Genomic DNA, 18,946 nt, shown 5'->3' on the forward strand with positions numbered 1-18,946 from the left:
ACAAAAAAAAACCTTCCTTTTCAGTTTACATAGAGTAAAAAATGGTATATGTTTATGGCTGCTCAGATAACATTTCCATCATTGAAACTGAACTGGAAGAATAGTTTTAAGGAGGCTTTAACATACAGTTCTGTTCTAGATTTATTTTATTAATGATTTAAGTTTGTTTTTTGTTTTTTTTTTGTTGTGTGTGTGTGTGTGTTTTGTTTTTTGTTTTTGTTTTTTTGAGTTTGTCATTGGGGAGAAGGGACCAGACCAGCTTTGTATGGTCCCTAATTTCTTGTGACACTAATAAGTTTAATTTACAATTTGAGATTGGCAAATACTGCTATATTTTCTTAAATATATGTTGTTGGGATATAACCTCTATCCCCAGTAATTCTGAGCAACAACATAAAAAGACTTAAATTTAAAACTTTGATTAGAAAAGGCTAGCTGTGACACATATTACATTCCCCACATTTGGTGTGTGGTGGAAGGAGAAAGGTAGTATTTTTGCATATTTAATAACATTGGGCCTTGAAGCTGTTTGGCAAAAGGTAAGTTTTCTTTGTGGCTTTGCTGAAAAACAAGGCATAGGTTTACATAGATATGTGTTTAATTCTCTCTGCTTCACTAGAGAAAGCAAATGCCTATTAAGCCACATCTGATGGGATAATCCCTGATTATTGTGATGTTGAAATCACTGTCAGTTTTACAAATAGTCTTTTTCTTTACATTGACATATTTACCATGACATTACAAAAGAAAAATACCACAAACAATTTATAATTTTATACATCTGTATAGTAGTGATTATTGCAAATATACTATCCTCCTCTCCTTTTATAAAATACTTCAATTTTAGGTGTAAAACAAAATTTTAAATAGTAATAGGAGTATTAAAATACTCTTGGGAGTAAGTGAGAGGGAATGTTCATTATATGTAGACTTTTTAGTACTAGAGTTTTATAACTTAGCTTTTAATTTAATAAAATAAGGTTTTATACTCTAGAATTAAAGAAAAATCTAATTTAAATTTGGCTCTAATCTTACTGGTAAATGTTTTTCTTTGTTTTACATACTTGAATTTGTATGGCTCTCCATTTTCAAACCTGCTCTGCAACAGTCTGCATCTTACAACCTTCTGTCTTCAGTACAAACCAACAGTGATAGCATGTGTATGCATTCATTTGGCTTGCAAATGGTCCAATTGGGAGATTCCCGTGTCAACTGATGGAAAGCATTGGTGGGAATATGTGGATCCTACAGTGACTCTAGAATTATTAGATGGTAAGTAGAGAAAATATTTTTTTTTCATTTCTGGTCAGTACACTTGATAGAAAATAAATTTTTTATGGAAAAATTCTGTCTTACCTCTGTATAGGTTTGAAAAATTATATTCCCATATGTTCATTGCCTAACTAAATGAACAGTTATCATTTCTGGCCATTCATCACACACATTTACACACCATAGTTATAGTGATGCTATGATGCTAATTCCAGATATCATGGCATCTCTTGAGATAGAGTCTGTTGCCCAGGCTGGAGTGCAGTGGTACCATCTCGGCTCACTGCAGCCCCCGCCTCCTGGGTTCAAGCAATTCTCCTGCCGTAGCCTCCCGAGTAGCTGGGATTACAGGCGTGTGCCACCATACCCAGCTAATTTTGTATTTTTAATAGAGGCGTGGTTTCACCATATTGATCAGGCTGGTCTCACTTCTGACCTCGAGATTGACCTGCCTCGGTCTCCCAAAGTGCTGGGATTACAGGCATGAGCCACTGCACCCAGCCTGACATCTCTTAATATTTTAGTTTGTATTTCAAAAGATAAGGACTCTAAAAGCATAAGAATAATTACTTTTTTTTTTTTTTTTTTTAATTTTTAAGAATAATTACATTTTAACAATTTGGAAATCTAAGTTGGCAGTTGTCAGAATTGACAAGAGAAAGTGTGAGTATACTGTCAAATGAACAGGATGAAAATAAGAATTCATCAATCTAAAGAAAAAAAATTGAGTTTAGAATTTGTGCTCATACTTGTAATCCCAGCACTCAGTGGGCGGCTGAGGCAGGAGGATCACTTGGGCCCAGGAGTGCAAGACCAGGCTGGGCAACATAGACCCAGTCTCTACCAAAAAAAAAAAAAAAAAAATTTTTTAAATGGACTGAGTGTGGTGGTGCTAGCCTATAGTCTCAGCTACTCGTAGGCTGAGGCAGGATGATAGCTTGAGTCCAGGAGGTCAAGGCTGTCAAGCCTTGAAGGCACTGCTTCGCTACAGCCTGGGTATGTATTAACCACCACTGAACATCTAAAGCTTTTTCGGGACTTAAAATAAATAAGGTTTAGAATTCCATAAGCTAACAAGAATAGCAATTTAATGTATATTAATTCTGTTGAGTTTTAAATGTGTAGACTGAAAATTGAGTGTTAACTGTGAAGCAGTAAACTAAAGGGATTTTCAGGGGATTGTGTTTCTTGCTCTGTATTACAATTGTTGCCTTACATTGTTAAACGTGAATACACAAGGAAAAATTGTACATATGTGTTCTGTTAATTATGAACGTAGAATTTTGGGGATGTGTTGATGAGAAATTCCTCTGGTTGAAAAGTAAAAGAAGCTGGCCAGAGATGGGAGAGATTCTTGGGATTAGGGCATTTTAACCACTTACTGTAGATTTCAGAAAGAAAATAGATAACACTTCTTTTTTTAACTCTGAGTGGGTGGGTGTTTGTGTGTGTTTGAGACAGTCTCACTCTGTTGCTGAGGCTGGAGTGCAGTGGTGCAGTCTTGGCTCACTGCAACCTCTACCTCCTGAGTTCAAGTGATTCTCCTGCCTCAGCCTCCCAAGTCGCTGGGATTACAGGCACAAGCCACCACAACCAACTAATTTATATGTTTTTAGTAGAGATGTGGTTTGGCCATGTTGGCCAGCCTGGTCTTGAACTCCATACCTCACATGACCTGCCCACCTTGTCCTCCCAAACTACTGGGATTACAGGCTTGAGCCATTGTACTTGGCCTGTTTCTGTTTTTGCTTTTTTGTTTTTTTTGTTTCGTGAGATGGATGCTTGCTCTCTCCCCCAGGCTGGAGCACAATGGTGCAATCTTGGCTCACTGCAGCCTCTTCCTCCTGGGTTCAAGCAATTCTTGTGCTTCACCCTCCTGAGGAACTGAGACCACAGGCGTGTACGACCACGCCCAGCTAATTTTTGTATTTTTAGTAGACACAGAGTTTCACAGTCCACCTGCCTTAGCCTCCCAAAGTGCTGGGATTTCAGGTTTTAGCCTCCATGCCCACTTGATGTTTCTTTAACATAGGGGTCTGCAAAGAGTAACACTATTTTAGAGTTTGTGGGCTGTAAGGTCTCTGTTGCAACTGCACAACTATACCATTGCAGCTGGAAAGCAACCATAGGCAATTTGTAAATGAATGGGTGTGGCTGTGTTACACTAAAACTTTGTTGACAAAAATAGGTGACCAACCATACTTGGCCAGTTATTCATGGTTTGCCTATTCTTACTTGTGAAATCCTTCTTTGTTACACCCCTTTATTTTCTATTTTGTTCTCCACCTGGAAAAAAAATCCCCGAATATACTTCTCATGCTGTGTTATTGCCGAATGATTATAATGTTTTTTTTAAATTGTTTGAGGCTTTTTCGGAATTTATCCAGAGAGAAGGAAATCTTCAGTGAGTTGAAATGACATTTAAAACTCAATGGGGCTTCTTTTTAATTGTTTGTATCTGTTCTGTAGCTTGAAAACTAGGTTATCTAGGTCATTGTTGTAGCTTAATAGTCACCAGATTAAGATTAGGTAGGCATAATCTTTTTTTTTTTTTTGGAGACTGAGTCTTGCTCTATTGCCCAAGCTGGAGTGCAGTAATGCCATCTCAGCTCACTGCAACCTCTTTCTCCCAAGTTCAAGCAGTTCTCTGCCTCGGCCTCCTGAGTAGCTGGCAGTACAGGTGCCTGCCACCACGCCTAGCTAATTTTTGTATTTTTAGTAGAGGCGGGGTTTCACCATCTTGGCCAGACTAGTTTTGAACTCCTGACCTCGTGATCCACCTGCTTTGGCCTCCCAGAGTGCTGGGATTACAGGCATGAGTTATTGCGCCTGGCCAGTAGGCATAATCTTAATAAAAATAGTTCTTTATTAAAAAAAAAAAAAAAAAACAAACTATTTTTTGTTATTATTTCTAATAAAAATTTTTATTAAAAATAGCTTAGTATTATACTTTAGCACCTGGTGCTAAAGTAAAAAGATTACAAAAAAGTAATCTGCCTTTTATCCTGTCTTTAGGTCAGAGGTTAGGTTGTGGTTTATGTGGGGTTTTTTGACACAGCAGGATCTACCTCACTTCCATTGTAAAAAACCTAAGGTTTATTATTAATTTGGAGAACAGTTGAATAGGAATCTTGGAGACCTGATATATTAAAACTTTCAGCATGATTTGCAGCAGCTTTTTTTTTCTTCCTTTTTTTTTTTTTTTAAGAGACAGAGAGTCTTGCTCTGTTGCCCGGGCTGGAGTGCAGTGGCGCAATCTCAGCTCACTGCAACCTCTGCCTCCTGGGTTCAAGCAGTTCTCTGCCCCAGCCTCCCAAATAGCTGGGATCACAGGTGTTTACCACCACACCTGGATAATTTTTATATTTTAGTAGACATAGGGTTTCACCATGTTAGCCAGGCTAGTCTTGAATTCCTGATCTCGTGATCCACCCTCCTCGGCCTCCCAAAGTGGGATTGTAGGCATAAGCCACCACATCTTTTTTCTGTGTAGATCACAAAAAAGGTGCTCAAAATTTAAGATATGAAGATGTGGCCAGGTGTAGTCACGCACGTCTCTTGAACACAGGAACGCACGTCTGTTGAACATAGGAGTTTGAGCCCAGCCTGAGCAACATGGCAAAATCTCGTTTTTACTAAATACACACACACACACACACACACACACACACACACACACACACACACCCGGGTGTAGGGGCACAGCCTGAGCAACATGGCAAAATCTCATTTTTACTAAATACACACACACACACACACACACACACGCGGATGTGGGGGCACAGCCTGAGCAACATGGCAAAATCTCGTTTTTACTAAATACACACACACACACACACCCAGGTGTGGGGGCACACTCCTATAGACCCAGCTACTATGGAGGCTATGGTGGTAGGATCACCTGAGACTGTGATAATGCCACTGCAGCCTGGGCAACAGAGGAAACCCTGTCTTAAAAAAAAGACATGAAGATTTATCTGAATTGTAGAGTGATGTCTAAAGTGATATAAGTATTCTTATTTACTAAAATAATTCGCTTAATAACTATGTTCCACAAAAGAACATTGGCTTAGACAGTAGCTTTGAGAGAGAAGGGCCTCTATGTTAGGCACATACCGTGATTTTTATGCATATAGCTAATTAATTAATTTAATGGATTATTGAACAGATTGTTTTGTTCTGCTATAAAATTTAATACATAGGATACTTAAGAAAAACAAAACTTACATTTTGTGTACTAGGTTTTGGACGAGGAACTTTAAATGCATTTAATGTTTTACAACCAAGCTGTTACAGAAATTGAGTCAAAACAGTTTTGTTAATGTTCAACCCAAAAGTAGAAAAGTAGTCTCTCTTTTTTTTTTTCAAATGAGGAAGTGGTCTGGGCATTAGGTTTTCTTTTCATCCAGACTGGGTGAAAAAGCTCATGAGACTTTAGCAGGGAATAGTCATGACATTGTCATGGAAATTACATCTTGAAAGATTAATTATAGTTTGTCTGATCTTAGCATTGGCTTAGAATAGTTTACAAAGAAACTTGCTATTAAAAAATGAATCTGCTGGGCGCGGTGGCTCACACCTGTAATACTAGCACTTTGGGAGGCTGAGGCGGGTGGATCACAAGGTCAGGAGTTCAAGACCAGCCTGGCCAACATGATGAAACCCCGTTTCTACTAAAAATACAAAAAATTAGCTGGGCATGGCGGCAGGCACCTGTAATCCCAGCTACTCCGGAGGCACAGGCAGAAGAATTGCTTGAGCTCAGGAGGCAGAGGTTCCAGTGAGCCGAAATCGTGCCACTGCACTATCAATACCACAACAAACATAAATGATAAAAAATGAATCTGTAGTCTTTACTGATATAGTTTCCCCCAGTATTGAGATTGAATTGGCATTATTAATATTATATAGTATTCTAATTTATTTGACTGGTGAATATTTGAGAGTGGCCAGTAACTAATAATGACAGTATTTTGGGGGATAAAACTATAATTCATCAAAATCACACTACTTTGGAAAGGTGGGTTATTTCATTGTGATCAAAATTTTAAGAAAATTGATAGAAAATTACAATCAAGATAGTTGGCTACTATATTAGTAGTGTTATTGCTAAGAAGTGTAAATATAGTTGAAGAAATTTTCCTTTTTTTATTTTTTTTTTCTTTGAGACGGAGTTTCGCTCTTGTTACCCAGGCTGGAGTGCAATGGCGCGATCTCAGCTCACCGCAACCTCCGCCTCCTGGGTTCAGGCAGTTCTCCTGCCTCAGCCTCCTGAGTAGCTGGGATTACAGGCACGCGCCACCATGCCCAGCTGATTTTTTGTAGTTTTAGTAGAGACGAGGTTTCACCATGTTGACCAGGATGGTCTCGATCTCTTGACCTCGTGATCCACCCGCCTCGGCCTCCCAAAGTGCTGGGATTACAGGCTTGAGCCACCGTACCCGGCCCTCCTTTTTTTATTTTAAAAAAAAAAGCCTAGGCATGGTGGCTCACACCTGTAATCCCAGCACTTTGGGAGGTGGAGATGGGAGGATCACTTGAGACCAGGAGTATGAGATCAGCCTGGTCAACATAGTGAGACCCCATCTCTATTATTTAACAAAAAAAAAGAAAACCAAAAAAATACAATATAGTGCAGAGTTCTCTGTATACCCTTTAGCTTCTCCTTATACTAACATCTTATATAACAATATATGATTATCAAAACTAGGAAATTAGCACTGGTACAATACTGTTAGCTAAACCACAGATTTTATTCAGTATTCTGTATTTGTCCCTGTTCTAGGATCCCATGTTCCATTTAGTTGACATGTCTCTTTAAGTCTCCTCCAGTCTGTGACAGTTCTTCATTATTTCCTTGTCTTTCATAACATTGACACCTAGAAAAATAATGGTCATTTTATACAGTGTTCCTTAGTTGAGGTCTGATGATTTCTCATTATTAGAACTAGGTTGGGTCTTGCTTGGTGCATGATATCAAGGGGTACAATATGTTGATAGGTCTTGTAACTGGTAATGTCAACCATCATCACTTGGTTACAATGGTATCCTTAAGGTGGTTTCTGTACTTTAAGTATTTTTTTTCTTTATGTAATTAATACATTTCTTGGGGAAGATATTTTGGGATTATACAAATAACTTTTTCCTCAAACTTTTGTTCACTAATTTTAAAGAATCCATTGATCTTGCCTGCAACAAAAATTACTATGTTGTTTGCTTAATAAAGATTTTTTTATTGGAGGGAGGGATTATTTTTAATGCTGCTAGATTTTCTAGAGATTCTAATTAAGCAAGTAAAATCATGGGGGAAGGTAATTGTTACAAAGGATTCAGCTTTGAAAATGCCGGTTGAGAGTTGTGTGTACTTCTGTATATGCTGAGGGTTGAATAGGAGGGTAAAAGTGAAGTAGATGAACTCCTAGCATTCCTTTTTAACACTGCCCACTTAAGAGAAATTTATATCCTAAAGACATTTCCTAAGTTTTAAATTTAAATTTTCTTTTTAGAGCTAACACATGAGTTTCTACAAATATTGGAGAAAACACCTAGTAGGTTGAAGAAGATTCGAAACTGGAGGGTAAGAGAATTGACAGACAGAACGTCAGTCTGTCATTTATATAACATGTACCTAGCTAACCAGCTAACCATTTTGAATTGTTGTGATTAAATAATCTTTACAGTATTGCTGAATAATACAGTGTATCTCAAGTTACATATACTCACATATTCAACTACAGAGTCCAGGAGACTTTGCTAAAAAGCATGTTATATTTTTAAAAACATTTTTGCAGTGTTTATGACAGAAATAACCTCTTAATTTTACATATGGGGAAACTGAAGCCTAGACAAGTTAAATTACTTCCTCAAGTGCTAGGCTAGGATTTGACTTGTATCTAATTCTAAAGTTGGTGTTTTCAATTTTTTTTTTTTTTTTTTTTTTGAGACGGAGTTTCACTCTTGTTACCCAGGCTGGAGTGCAATGGCGCGATCTCGGCTCACCGCAACCTCCGCCTCCCGGGTTCAGGCAATTCTCCTGCCTCAGCCTCCTGAGTAGCTGGGATTACAGGCACGTGCCACCATGCCCAGCTAATTTTTTGTAGTTTTAGTAGAGACAGGGTTTCACCATGTTGACCAGGATGGTCTTGATCTCTTGACCTCGTGATCCACCCGCCTCGGCCTCCCAAAGTGCTGGGATTACAGGCGTGAGCCACCGCGCCCGGCCTTGGTGTTTTCAATTTTTTATAGTTTCCTTCTATACCTCTAAATAAGGCATTTATTTACTGGCAACATAAAACCGTGAACCCCAAGTCATTTTATTTCCATATGTTAAATATATAATGTTTTTAGTATATAACTTTTATAGGACAAGCAATTTGCATTAAATTATTTTGCTATATCACTGCTTCTTCTATGTTTTATTTTAATAGGCTAGTCAGGCAGCGGCTAAGAAACCAAAAGTAGATGGACAGGTATCAGAGACACCACTTCTTGGTTCATCTTTGGTCCAGAATTCCATCTTAGTAGATAGTGTCACTGGTGTGCCTACAAACCCAAGTTTTCAGAAACCATCTACATCAGCATTCCCTGCGCCAGTACCTCTAAATTCAGGAAATATTTCTGTTCAAGACAGCCATACATCTGATAATTTGTCAATGCTAGCAACAGGAATGCCAAGTACTTCATACAGTTTGTCATCACACCAGGAATGGCCTCAACATCAAGACTCAGCAAGGACAGAACAGATGTATTCACAGAAACAGGAGACATCTTTGTCTGGTAGCCAGTACAACATCAACTTCCAGCAGGGACCTTCTGTATCACTGCATTCAGGATTACATCACAGACCTGACAAAATTTCAGATCATTCTTCTAAGCAAGAATATACTCATAAAGCAGGGAGCAGTAAACACCATGGGCCAATTTCTGCTACTCCAGGAATAGTTCCTCAGAAAATGTCTTTAGATAAATATAGAGAAAAGCGTAAACTAGAAACTCTTGATCTTGATGTAAGGGATCATTATATAGCTGCCCAGGTAGAACAGCAGCACAAACAAGGGCAGTCACAGGCAGCCAGCAGCAGTTCTGTAACTTCTCCCATTAAAATGAAAATACCCATTGCAAATACTGAAAAATACATGGCAGATAAAAAGGAAAAGAGTGGATCACTGAAATTACGGATTCCAATACCACCCACTGATAAAAGCGCCAGTAAAGAAGAACTGAAAATGAAAATAAAAGTTTCCTCTTCAGAAAGACACAGCTCTTCTGATGAAGGCAGTGGGAAGAGCAAGCATTCAAGCCCACATATTAGCAGAGACTATAAGGAGAAGCACAAGGAGCATCCCTCAAACCGCCACCACACCAGCAGTCACAAGCATTCCCACTCACATAGTGGTGGCGGCAGCGGTGGCAGTAAACACAGTGCTGATGGAATACCACCCACTGTTCTGAGGAGTCCTGTTGGCCTGAGCAGTGATGGCATTTCCTCTAGCTCCAGCTCTTCCAGGAAGAGGCTACATGTCAATGATGCATCCCACAACCACCACTCCAAAATGAGCAAAAGTTCCAAAAGTTCAGGTAGTTCATCTAGTTCTTCCTCCTCTGTTAAGCAGTATATATCCTCTCACAACTCTGTTTTTAACCATCCCTTACCCCCTCCTCCCCCTGTCACATACCAGGTGGGCTACGGACATCTCAGCACCCTCGTGAAACTGGACAAGAAGCCAGTGGAGACCAACGGTCCTGATGCCAATCACGAGTACAGTACAAGCAGCCAGCATATGGACTACAAAGACACATTCGACATGCTGGACTCGCTGTTAAGTGCCCAAGGAATGAACATGTAATAATTTGTTTAGGTCAATTTTTCCTTTACTTTTTTAGTTTAAAAATTGTTAGAATGGAAAAATTCCTCCTGATCTAGCAGTGGCAACACCTGCCGTTGCTGCCACTGCTTCAATATTTGTAAGTGCTGCTTTATTCTTCATTCTGAAAAGAAGAGATTATAGTAAACAAGTCTTTATCTCCACATATGATAGTGTTATAAATACTGTAAAAGCATGGAAGGTGCAAAACTCAGTATTTCTACAATTGCAGCTAAGAACATTAGGATGAATGGCTGGCTGCTTCTAGGAATATAAGATGCCTCAAGCATTCGTTATTTATGATTTGAATATTGTAGCTATTTTCCGTTGTTGTTGCTTGGCTTTTGAATGAGTGTAAATTGTTTTTTTTTGTGTATTTATACTTGTATGTATGATTTGCATGTTTCAATGATAAAGGGATAAAACAGTATACTGACAACTGTTTACAAGAAAGTGGAGAAAAATGTACATACATTTTTGTATGTTTAGATATTACCATAAATACTCAGGATTGGAGCTGCTTGTAAGTATAACAATATACAGAATAACTTTATTTTATCTTGTCAGAGTCCATCACTAATCTAAAACAAAGGTGGCACTTTTTTATGTTAACCTTAAACTCTAGGCCTTACTGGAAGCCACTGATAGGGGACACTTCACTACCAGATGCATATGCAGTGCCACAGATGGTCATTTATACTGTGAGGCACTGAAATTTTGCCTTCAGAGGTTCTGACCAGATTGGCTGCTGAAATAGCCCCTAACTTTCTGAAGGCTTGAAGAGGAAAAAATAAAGTTTACATACTCTTGATGTGAAGTGCATTTAAATGTTTGTTGGCTTGTTGCAGTTCTATGAAACAGAGCTGTTAATAATGGTTATGTGGATTACTGTGATTAGAAAACTAAATTCACAATAACTTAACCTAGTAGAGATATAGTGAGTTGTTTCCTTTAAAGAATTTTACACTACATATTTTAACACTAAACAGGGATCACTTTTCCTTTAGCATTCAGAATGACACTATATTCTTAAATATACCCCTCCCCTGAAGTGTTTGTGTGTGATGCCATATTTCTTTTTCAGGTAAATGTAGTCTTCCTTATAAAACAAATTAAACCTATTCTCTCTCAATTCTTTTATATTCTAACAATAAATAAAAATGAAAAGAGCACTGACTGTGCATTATACCTGTATTTATAGTTTATGGTTATCAGGAAGCTCTGTAAGAAAGAAAAGGTCAGCCTCCCAGGCAAACCACGAGTGGAGGTTTTACATTTGTTTGCACATCTCCGTATATTTCTGTTGAGGTAAAGTTTGCACAGTCATCTGACTTCTGATCAAACATTAGATTTTAAAACTTGTTTAGATTTTGTCTTAAACACCAGTAATATGGCTCTTGTTTATCAGCTAATCTTGAATTTATTCTGTGGTAAATCTTTGAGTTGTTGAGTACAGTTGAGATGGGTTGGATTCAACCTCCGTTGAACTGAAAACTTAATTTCTTCTCTGTATGAATTATTTTTGTTACAAAGCCACTAATATGTGCACAATTGTAATTTTACTCAAGTATGTTGCAGTTGTAAATATTAGAGTTTAATCTTGTGCTCTACCTTTATTTAGCAATTACCTAATTTGCCAGTAGCTTTATAATTTTTAAAGATAATTGTTCATTATTTTGTCAATGTTATTTGAACTTGAGGTACTTAGGAGCCTCTTTGTGTAGGGACTGTGCCTAGGTAGCATGTCCTAACATTTGTTCTTGTCTTGCATAACTTTGGTAATCTTTGTCATTATATGTAACTTTGTTGCTCTGTATGGCAAAATATTGTATCCATAAACATGGCAATTTTGATACAGTTATACTTTTACAGTGGTACATAATCCAAGGACTAGTATAGAATTAAGCTGAGTGCAAGATGAGGGAGGGAAGGGTTTTCTTGGTAATTTAGATGTGAAACCTCTACAGAGCTATCATGTAAAAACTACGTAAGGTGGTTGTGCTACTGTATAATTGGGGTGATAATACCAGGAATTTTAATAAGATTTTGTAAAGACTATCCAGAAAAGTAGTGAACTTATTTTCAATAGACATAGAAAACAATGTGAATATTTAAGGTCTGTGACTATAGTTAAACTTCACTAAGAATTTGCAGAATTGTTTTGAGATGTGGGAATAAAGGTAATTTTGTTGAATCTTCATTGGTGCTAATGATGGACAGTTAAAAAGATAGCTAGTGTATATTGTTATGGGTCAGTACTTATTAGTACTTCCAAAATTGAATTTGAAATGCTATGTATTCACTTTTCACTCTGTAAATGTAATTCTTTACAATGACTTTATTTATTAAAGGGCAGCCAGTTGTCATTTTTACAGGATTGTGTGAGCTATTCAAACTCTTTAACCCCTGAACAGGATATTAAGCTTCCAAAATAATGATGGAGATAAATATGGAAATCCATTTTAAGTTTCATTTCCATTAAACAAAAACTCTTATAATTCATACTATCATGGATTTGCTTTATCCATCTTATTTGCGTAACAGTTCATCTGCCTGGTCCCATTAGGCTCTACCAAAGAAAAAGACTCTGATGAATGGACATTATTACTGTGAGTCTTCTTATAAATGGCCATAAATAAACCAAAATAGTATCCTCAAATTTAGGTATGAAATTCCACATGTGCAAAGTACTGTTAAGGTGACAACATTTTTGATGAGATTTAAAAAAAAAAAAAACATTTGAAATATTAAAAAGCATTATCTTTAAACATCCTATAAAAGAGTGAGTCATTTTTAAGTTGTGTTTTCCCTAGATCACAGATTTGTTACCTTTACACAAAAGCACATTGCAAAGGCTTTACTTCTACCTCTTCCAGCTAGTTTTCCAGTATTGAGCTGTGCCCCCCTAAATATTTGCCTTAGCTATTTTAAAATATGGTATTTTCAGACCAAAGCAAACGGGTGTTTGTTCACTGAAACATTCTTAGAGGCCTACTTAACAAAACAGGCAGTAGCATCCTTTAGTGGTGAAACCTCAGTTTCTTAGTTGCAGGTATATAAATATCAAAAAAAGTCCTGTTGTCAACCCTGGGTTTATCTTTGAAAGCAGTTCAATGTGCACCTTGGTCTTCCTCTTTGTGTGCTGATTCATCCTGGTTAAAGTTCTTATTCAGTCATCTAAAGGAAATTTCTAACAATGTATGGTTTCTTGAATGAGTGGCTGCTTATATTACTTTGTAGCAACAGATTGTATTATGTAGAATACCTAACTTCTGGCCTATCCTCTTTGAACTAGAAAAGACTAATTGAGGTCTGCTTCTGAGAACCAATATGAAATGTTTTCGGTAGCATCAGATACCCTTGCCTTAAAAGATTTCAAGCACATTTTCTTTTATATTTGAGAATTTAAATTGCTGACTTGTATTCCTTAAGCAACCTTAGAAATAAACCACTGCTTATATCTGCATGAATATTACGCACTTCATGAGTACACTTAGTTGATTAGATATTTCAGATTTTGCATCTACTATAGACCTGGGGACTTTTTTTAACATCTTAGGAAGACAGTTCTCTCACGATACTACTCCATTTCCAGTTTTTATCCAAATGAAAAGCATACCTGCTTAAATTGTTAAGTGATTTTTAGGATGTCTTTGCTGAGAATATTTGGAGGCTCTTGTTAGGAAGAATCATTGATTATTTCTCCTGATTTCTGCTTCAGAGACTTTCTTGGGAGGCAGTAGGATTCGATGACTACCCAGATGGGGGATCAAAAAATCTCACACTTGAATTAAGTGAGTTCACAGGATAACAGGTGCTAATCTCATGTGCCCCAAGATGGGCTTATTTAGACAGGGATTTCTGCATTGGAAAAGCAGCACATTCTCTGGCCTTGGATACCAAGCTATGATACTAATGTGTTAATTTGAGGATCACATTCTGATAATAACAAATAAGTGAGCCATCTAATTGCTGTAAGCTGACATATATGGAACCAAAATCAAAGGTTTTATTTTAAATTTCGCTGGAACATCTCTTTTTAATAAATCCTGCCAGTGGGACTGAAAAGCTCAAACGATTTTCGGCCTAATACTATACATTCGTTTTCTACCCTGCAGTGTCGATTTGGGAACAGCCCGTTTTTGCCTCTGCCCCACCTTCTTTCTATAATTTACTGTTTACCTATTCTGCCTGACAGATTCCTTAAGTAGGTTGATAAGCAAGATACCTCGAAGACTGGCTAGGAGTAATTCTGTTCTCATATAGGCAACTTAACATTCACTGTGGAATCTATTAATCTCAAAATGTTGAGGCCTGTCTGATTTCCTTTATTTTCAAGTTCGGGGCGGAAACTCAAAACTCCCGAGCATTGTCACTTGAGGAGTTTGTTTAATTTGATTTGCCTATTGCTTAATAAGGAGTACATTCTTATTAAGTGATGAGTACATTCTTATTTTTCATGCATGTTTTTTTCAAGCAGCTTCATTTTATTAGAAAACTTCCTATGTACTCATTTGTTGTAAACAGTGATTGTGGGGTTTCATTTTCTGAATGTACTCAAAACTCCCAACAACAATTGAATAGGATGTTTGCTAATAGAAAATCTGAAACAGGAATATGTGTATATGGCATGAATTAGTCATTGACTTTTATCTATACAAGGAACTAATAAAATTTGTTTATTCACAACATAAATCCAAGACTCTTAACATGTCTTAATGTGAATCAGAAGTAACTCTCAGGCGGGGTGCAGGGGCTCATGCCTGTAATCCCAGCACTTTGGGAGGCTAAGGTGGATGGATCACCTGAGGTCAGGAGTTGGAGACTAGCCTGGCCAACATGGAGAAACCCTGTCTCTACTAAAAATACAAAAATCAGCTGGGTGTGGTGGTGCATTCCTGTAATCCCAGCTACTTGGGAAGCTGAGGCAGGAGAATCTCTTGAACCCAGGAGGCAGAGGTTGCAGTGAGCCTGAGATTGCACCACTGTACTCCAGCCTGGGTGACAAGAGTGAGACTTTCTCTACAACAGCAACAAAACGGAATTAACATTGAGTCCCAGGAAATGTGAGAAGATCTCTAGTATAATTGATTCTATCCAAGTAATTTCATGCATCATCAAGGAGTGCAGGCTTTGGGATCAGATGGTCCATGTTCTAGTCTCAGCCCTACCACTTCATAACAGAATGGCATTAGGTGAATTACTTGACCTCATGCTTTGATTTTCTTCCCTACAAAGTGTTAGTAGTAGTACCTGTTCATAGAGTTGTGTAAGGCTTAGATGGTCAAGGAAGGCTAGATAGAATAGATAGCGTTAAAGAGAATCCTAATAGAGGGATAGATTTGGGAAATTGGATGGAATGATGAAGGCCAATCCAGGTGTATAACTGGAACATATTAAACACTGCATCCCTACTGTGTCCAGAATTCTTTTAAATTGTTCATTCTAATTTCTATTTTGGGGTTTTCTTGTTTAACCTCTTGCATGACTCCCATAAAAACCACAAAAATAATTATTATCTGAGAGGGAAACTATCCATTTAAATTTTTTTTTATTTTTTGAGACAAGGTCTCACTCTCACCAAAGCTGGAGTGCAGTGGCGTCATTTTTGGCTTATTGTAGCCTCCGCTTCCCAGGCTCAAGCAATCATCCAACCTCAGCCTCCTGAGTAGCTGGGACTACAGGCGTGTGCCACCATGCCTGGCTATTTTTTTTAATTGCATTTTAGGTTTTGGGGTACATGTGAAGAACACGTAAGATTGTTGCGTAGGTACACACGTGGCAGTGTGGTTTGCTGCCTTCCTCCCCATCACCTATATCTGGCATTTCTCCCCATGTTATCCCTCCCCAACTCCCCGCCCCCTGCTGTCCCTCCCCTGTTTCCCCCCCACAGACCCCAGTGTGTGATGCTCCCCTCCCTGTGTCCATGTGTTCTTATTGTTCAACACCCACCTATGAGTGAGAACCATGCGGTGTTTGATTTTCTGTTCTTGTGTCAGTTTGCTGAGAATGATGGTTTCCAGGTTCATCCATGTCCCTACAAAGGACACGAACTCATCTTTTTTTCTTTTTTTCTTTGTCTGTAGAACAGGGTTTTGACATGCCTAGGGTGGGCTCAAGCCATCCACCCACCTCAGCCTGCAAAAGTGCTAGGATTACAGGTGTGAGCCACCACACCCAGCCCCTTCAAAGATATTTAATCATAAGCTGTTCTTTAGGTTGCTTGCCAACTTCCCTCCCCATCCCAACAATTTTCTTACACCTCCCACTTGAAAGAAGATGAAAGCAGGCCAGGTGCGGTGGCTCAAGCCTGTAATCCCAGCACTTTGGGAGGCCGAGGCGGGTGGATCACGAGGTCAAGAGATCGAGACCATCCTGGTCAACATGGTGAAACCCCGTCTCTACTAAAAATACAAAAAACATCAGCTGGGCATGGTGGCACGTGCCTGTAATCCCAGCTACTCAGGAGGCTGAGGCAGGAGAATTGCCTGAACCCAGGAGGCGGAGGTTGCGGTGAGCCGAGATCGCGCCATTGCACTCCAGCCTGGGTAACATGAGTGAAACCCCGTTCTAAAAAAAAAAAAAAAGAAAAAAAGAAAGAAGATGAAAGCTAATTGCAGTAACTTTGATAAAGTAGAATTAGGATAGAAAAGTCACTTATTTTAAAATACGTTTTCAGACCAGGCATGGTGGCTCACACCTGTAATCCCAACACTGGGAGGCCAAGGCGGGCAGATCACCTGAGGTCAGGAGTTTGAAACCAACCTGGCCAACATGGTAAAAACCCATCTCTACTAAAAAATAGAAAAAACTTAGCTGGGCATTGTGGTGTGTGCCTGTAGTCCCAGCTACTTGGGAGGTTGAGACAGGAGAATCACTTGAGACTGGGAGGCAGGGATTGCAGTGAGCCGAGATCACACCATTGCACTCTAGCCTGGGCAACAGAGCAAGACTCTGTCTCAAAATAATTTTTTTTATTAAAAAAAATTAAAAGCCGGGCGCGGTGGCTCAAGCCTGTAATCCCAGCACTTTGGGAGGCCAAGGCGGGTGGATCACGAGGTCAAGACATCAAGACCATCCTGGTCAACATGGTGAAACCCCGTCTCTACTAAAAATACAAAAAATCAGCTGGGCATGCTAGTGCGTGCCTGTAGTCCCAGTTACTCGGGAGGCTGAGGCAGGAGAATTGCCTGAACCCAGGAGGTGGAGGTTGCGGTGAGCCAAGATCGCGCCATTGCACTCCAGCCTGGGTAACAAGAGCGAAACTCCATCTCAAAAAAAAAAAAAAATTAAAAATAAAACATTTTTAGCTTAAATGTAACAAATATTTTTTTATATCACAGTAAGAGATTTGTCTCACTGGTGCTGATGCCAGTAAGGGCTTGTTCTATTAACATAAATTAGTTGGGTTTTAACTTTACAAAGTGAGTAATTCTAACCAAACTCATCCATGTCCATTGTTTATTCCTTCACCCTCACCCGCTGCACTTTTCAATATAAAATGAATTGTATGTTTTTGTTTTAGCTGTACCATATGGTCTGCCTATTTCTTCCCCTCAGGACCACCTCCCAAAACAATGTAGGGCCTCACTGACAAAAGGTTCCTATCATATGGACATGAAATTAAGAGGCTTACTTAGATCTTTCAAACGTTCAGACACAGTTGAGGAGGTTGGTTTTCTTTAATCTTTCACATCAGCCTGTTAATGACTGCCTTATGGATGAATTCAGCCATGGATTTTCACAATGTTTTGATGTCCTGTCAATAGAAAAAGCATTATTCTCTATAAACTTCACAGTGTGATGGCATATACAAAATTTTTTTAAACTTTATTACCAGTAGAGAGAGAGGCTGCTTATACCAGGGATTTTTAAATTAGCAGAATCACCTGGAAAGATTTTTTTAAATACAAGTTTTTGCATTTAAATAGCTGCTTTAAACTGAATTAATACTTGTAAGTGCTGCTCATATGAAGAATAAAGACGGCCTAGTACGTGACAGCAGGTAGCCTTTAGCTGCTCATTAAGCAGATTAAGTAGGTTATTATCTTGGAGCTACTCATTACACAGTGTATGACTAAAGTATGTTAAAGTTAAGGAGATACTGTAAATCTACTTTTTAGAACTTGGGAGTTAAAATGTCTTTGGGCTTGGGCCCAGAGCATACAGGAATTTAGTACATAAATGAATTTTCAATGTGATTGAAAACTCAGGCTGTTGTGCCTGGTGAAAAGGGTGATGTTCATGGAAGAGAGGACTATATTACTGCTAGGTGAACAATGAAAAGCTTTTCACACCATTCAAGTACTCAAAATCAAGAACTGGACCGGTGTATCAGCATCGCAGTGGTATTTCACTGGGCTCTGAGTAAAACTAGATGTGACTGATACCATTTATAAACCATAAGTTTGTGGGAGACATCAGGAAAGAGCTTTATGGGTGGCAAATCCCAACTCCCACCTTGAGTTGGATAGCCTTGAAAAAGCTAGCTCTGAAGCCTGCTCTTTATTTAATAAAGGGAGAAAGATGCTACCATCCCAATCAGCAGCCAGAATGAAATGATGTGCCTTTTTCTGCTAAGAGCTCAGTGAATGCTAGCCCTCCCAGCCCCAACCTACCTCCACTCCCAACCTCCTTTCAGACCCTCTTCAAAAGGAAAGAGCAGTAAGAACACATATGTGGACAATGATCATGAAGAGTGTAATTCCAAATAATTGGTCATATCTTAAACACAGTGAATAACAAAAACACAGAAGCTTTGAAGACCAAGTGTTGCCTATTGAAAATTTCAGCTTTTTTTTTTTTTTTTT

General features: G+C 38.6%; 1 protein-coding gene across 8 annotated transcripts in view; it reads left to right on the forward strand.

Annotated features, from left to right (window-relative positions):
• The window catches only part of CCNT2 (cyclin T2), a 45,062-nt gene extending 30,231 nt beyond the window's left edge, over positions 1-14,831 (forward strand). For 6 of the 8 annotated variants that reach the window (XR_005201486.1, XM_017536095.2, XM_017536097.1 and 3 more), the window contains 3 exons: positions 1,109-1,272; positions 7,779-7,849; positions 8,700-14,831. Coding sequence is in view for 6 of the 8 variants with exons in the window: in XM_017536095.2 (XP_017391584.1) it covers positions 1,109-1,272; positions 7,779-7,849; positions 8,700-10,118 (1,654 nt within the window). In the remaining 2 variants the exon portion in view is untranslated. Of the gene's footprint in view, positions 1-1,108; positions 1,273-7,778; positions 7,850-8,699 lie in introns of those variants that run through there. The other 2 variants (XM_017536096.2, XR_001827439.2) reach the window with 2 other exon arrangements.
• Positions 14,832-18,946: the final 4,115 nt, after the last annotated feature.

This window comes from Cebus imitator, unplaced genomic scaffold (assembly GCF_001604975.1).
Source record: "Cebus imitator isolate Cc_AM_T3 unplaced genomic scaffold, Cebus_imitator-1.0 Scaffold95, whole genome shotgun sequence".
Lineage (NCBI taxonomy): Eukaryota > Metazoa > Chordata > Mammalia > Primates > Cebidae > Cebus > Cebus imitator.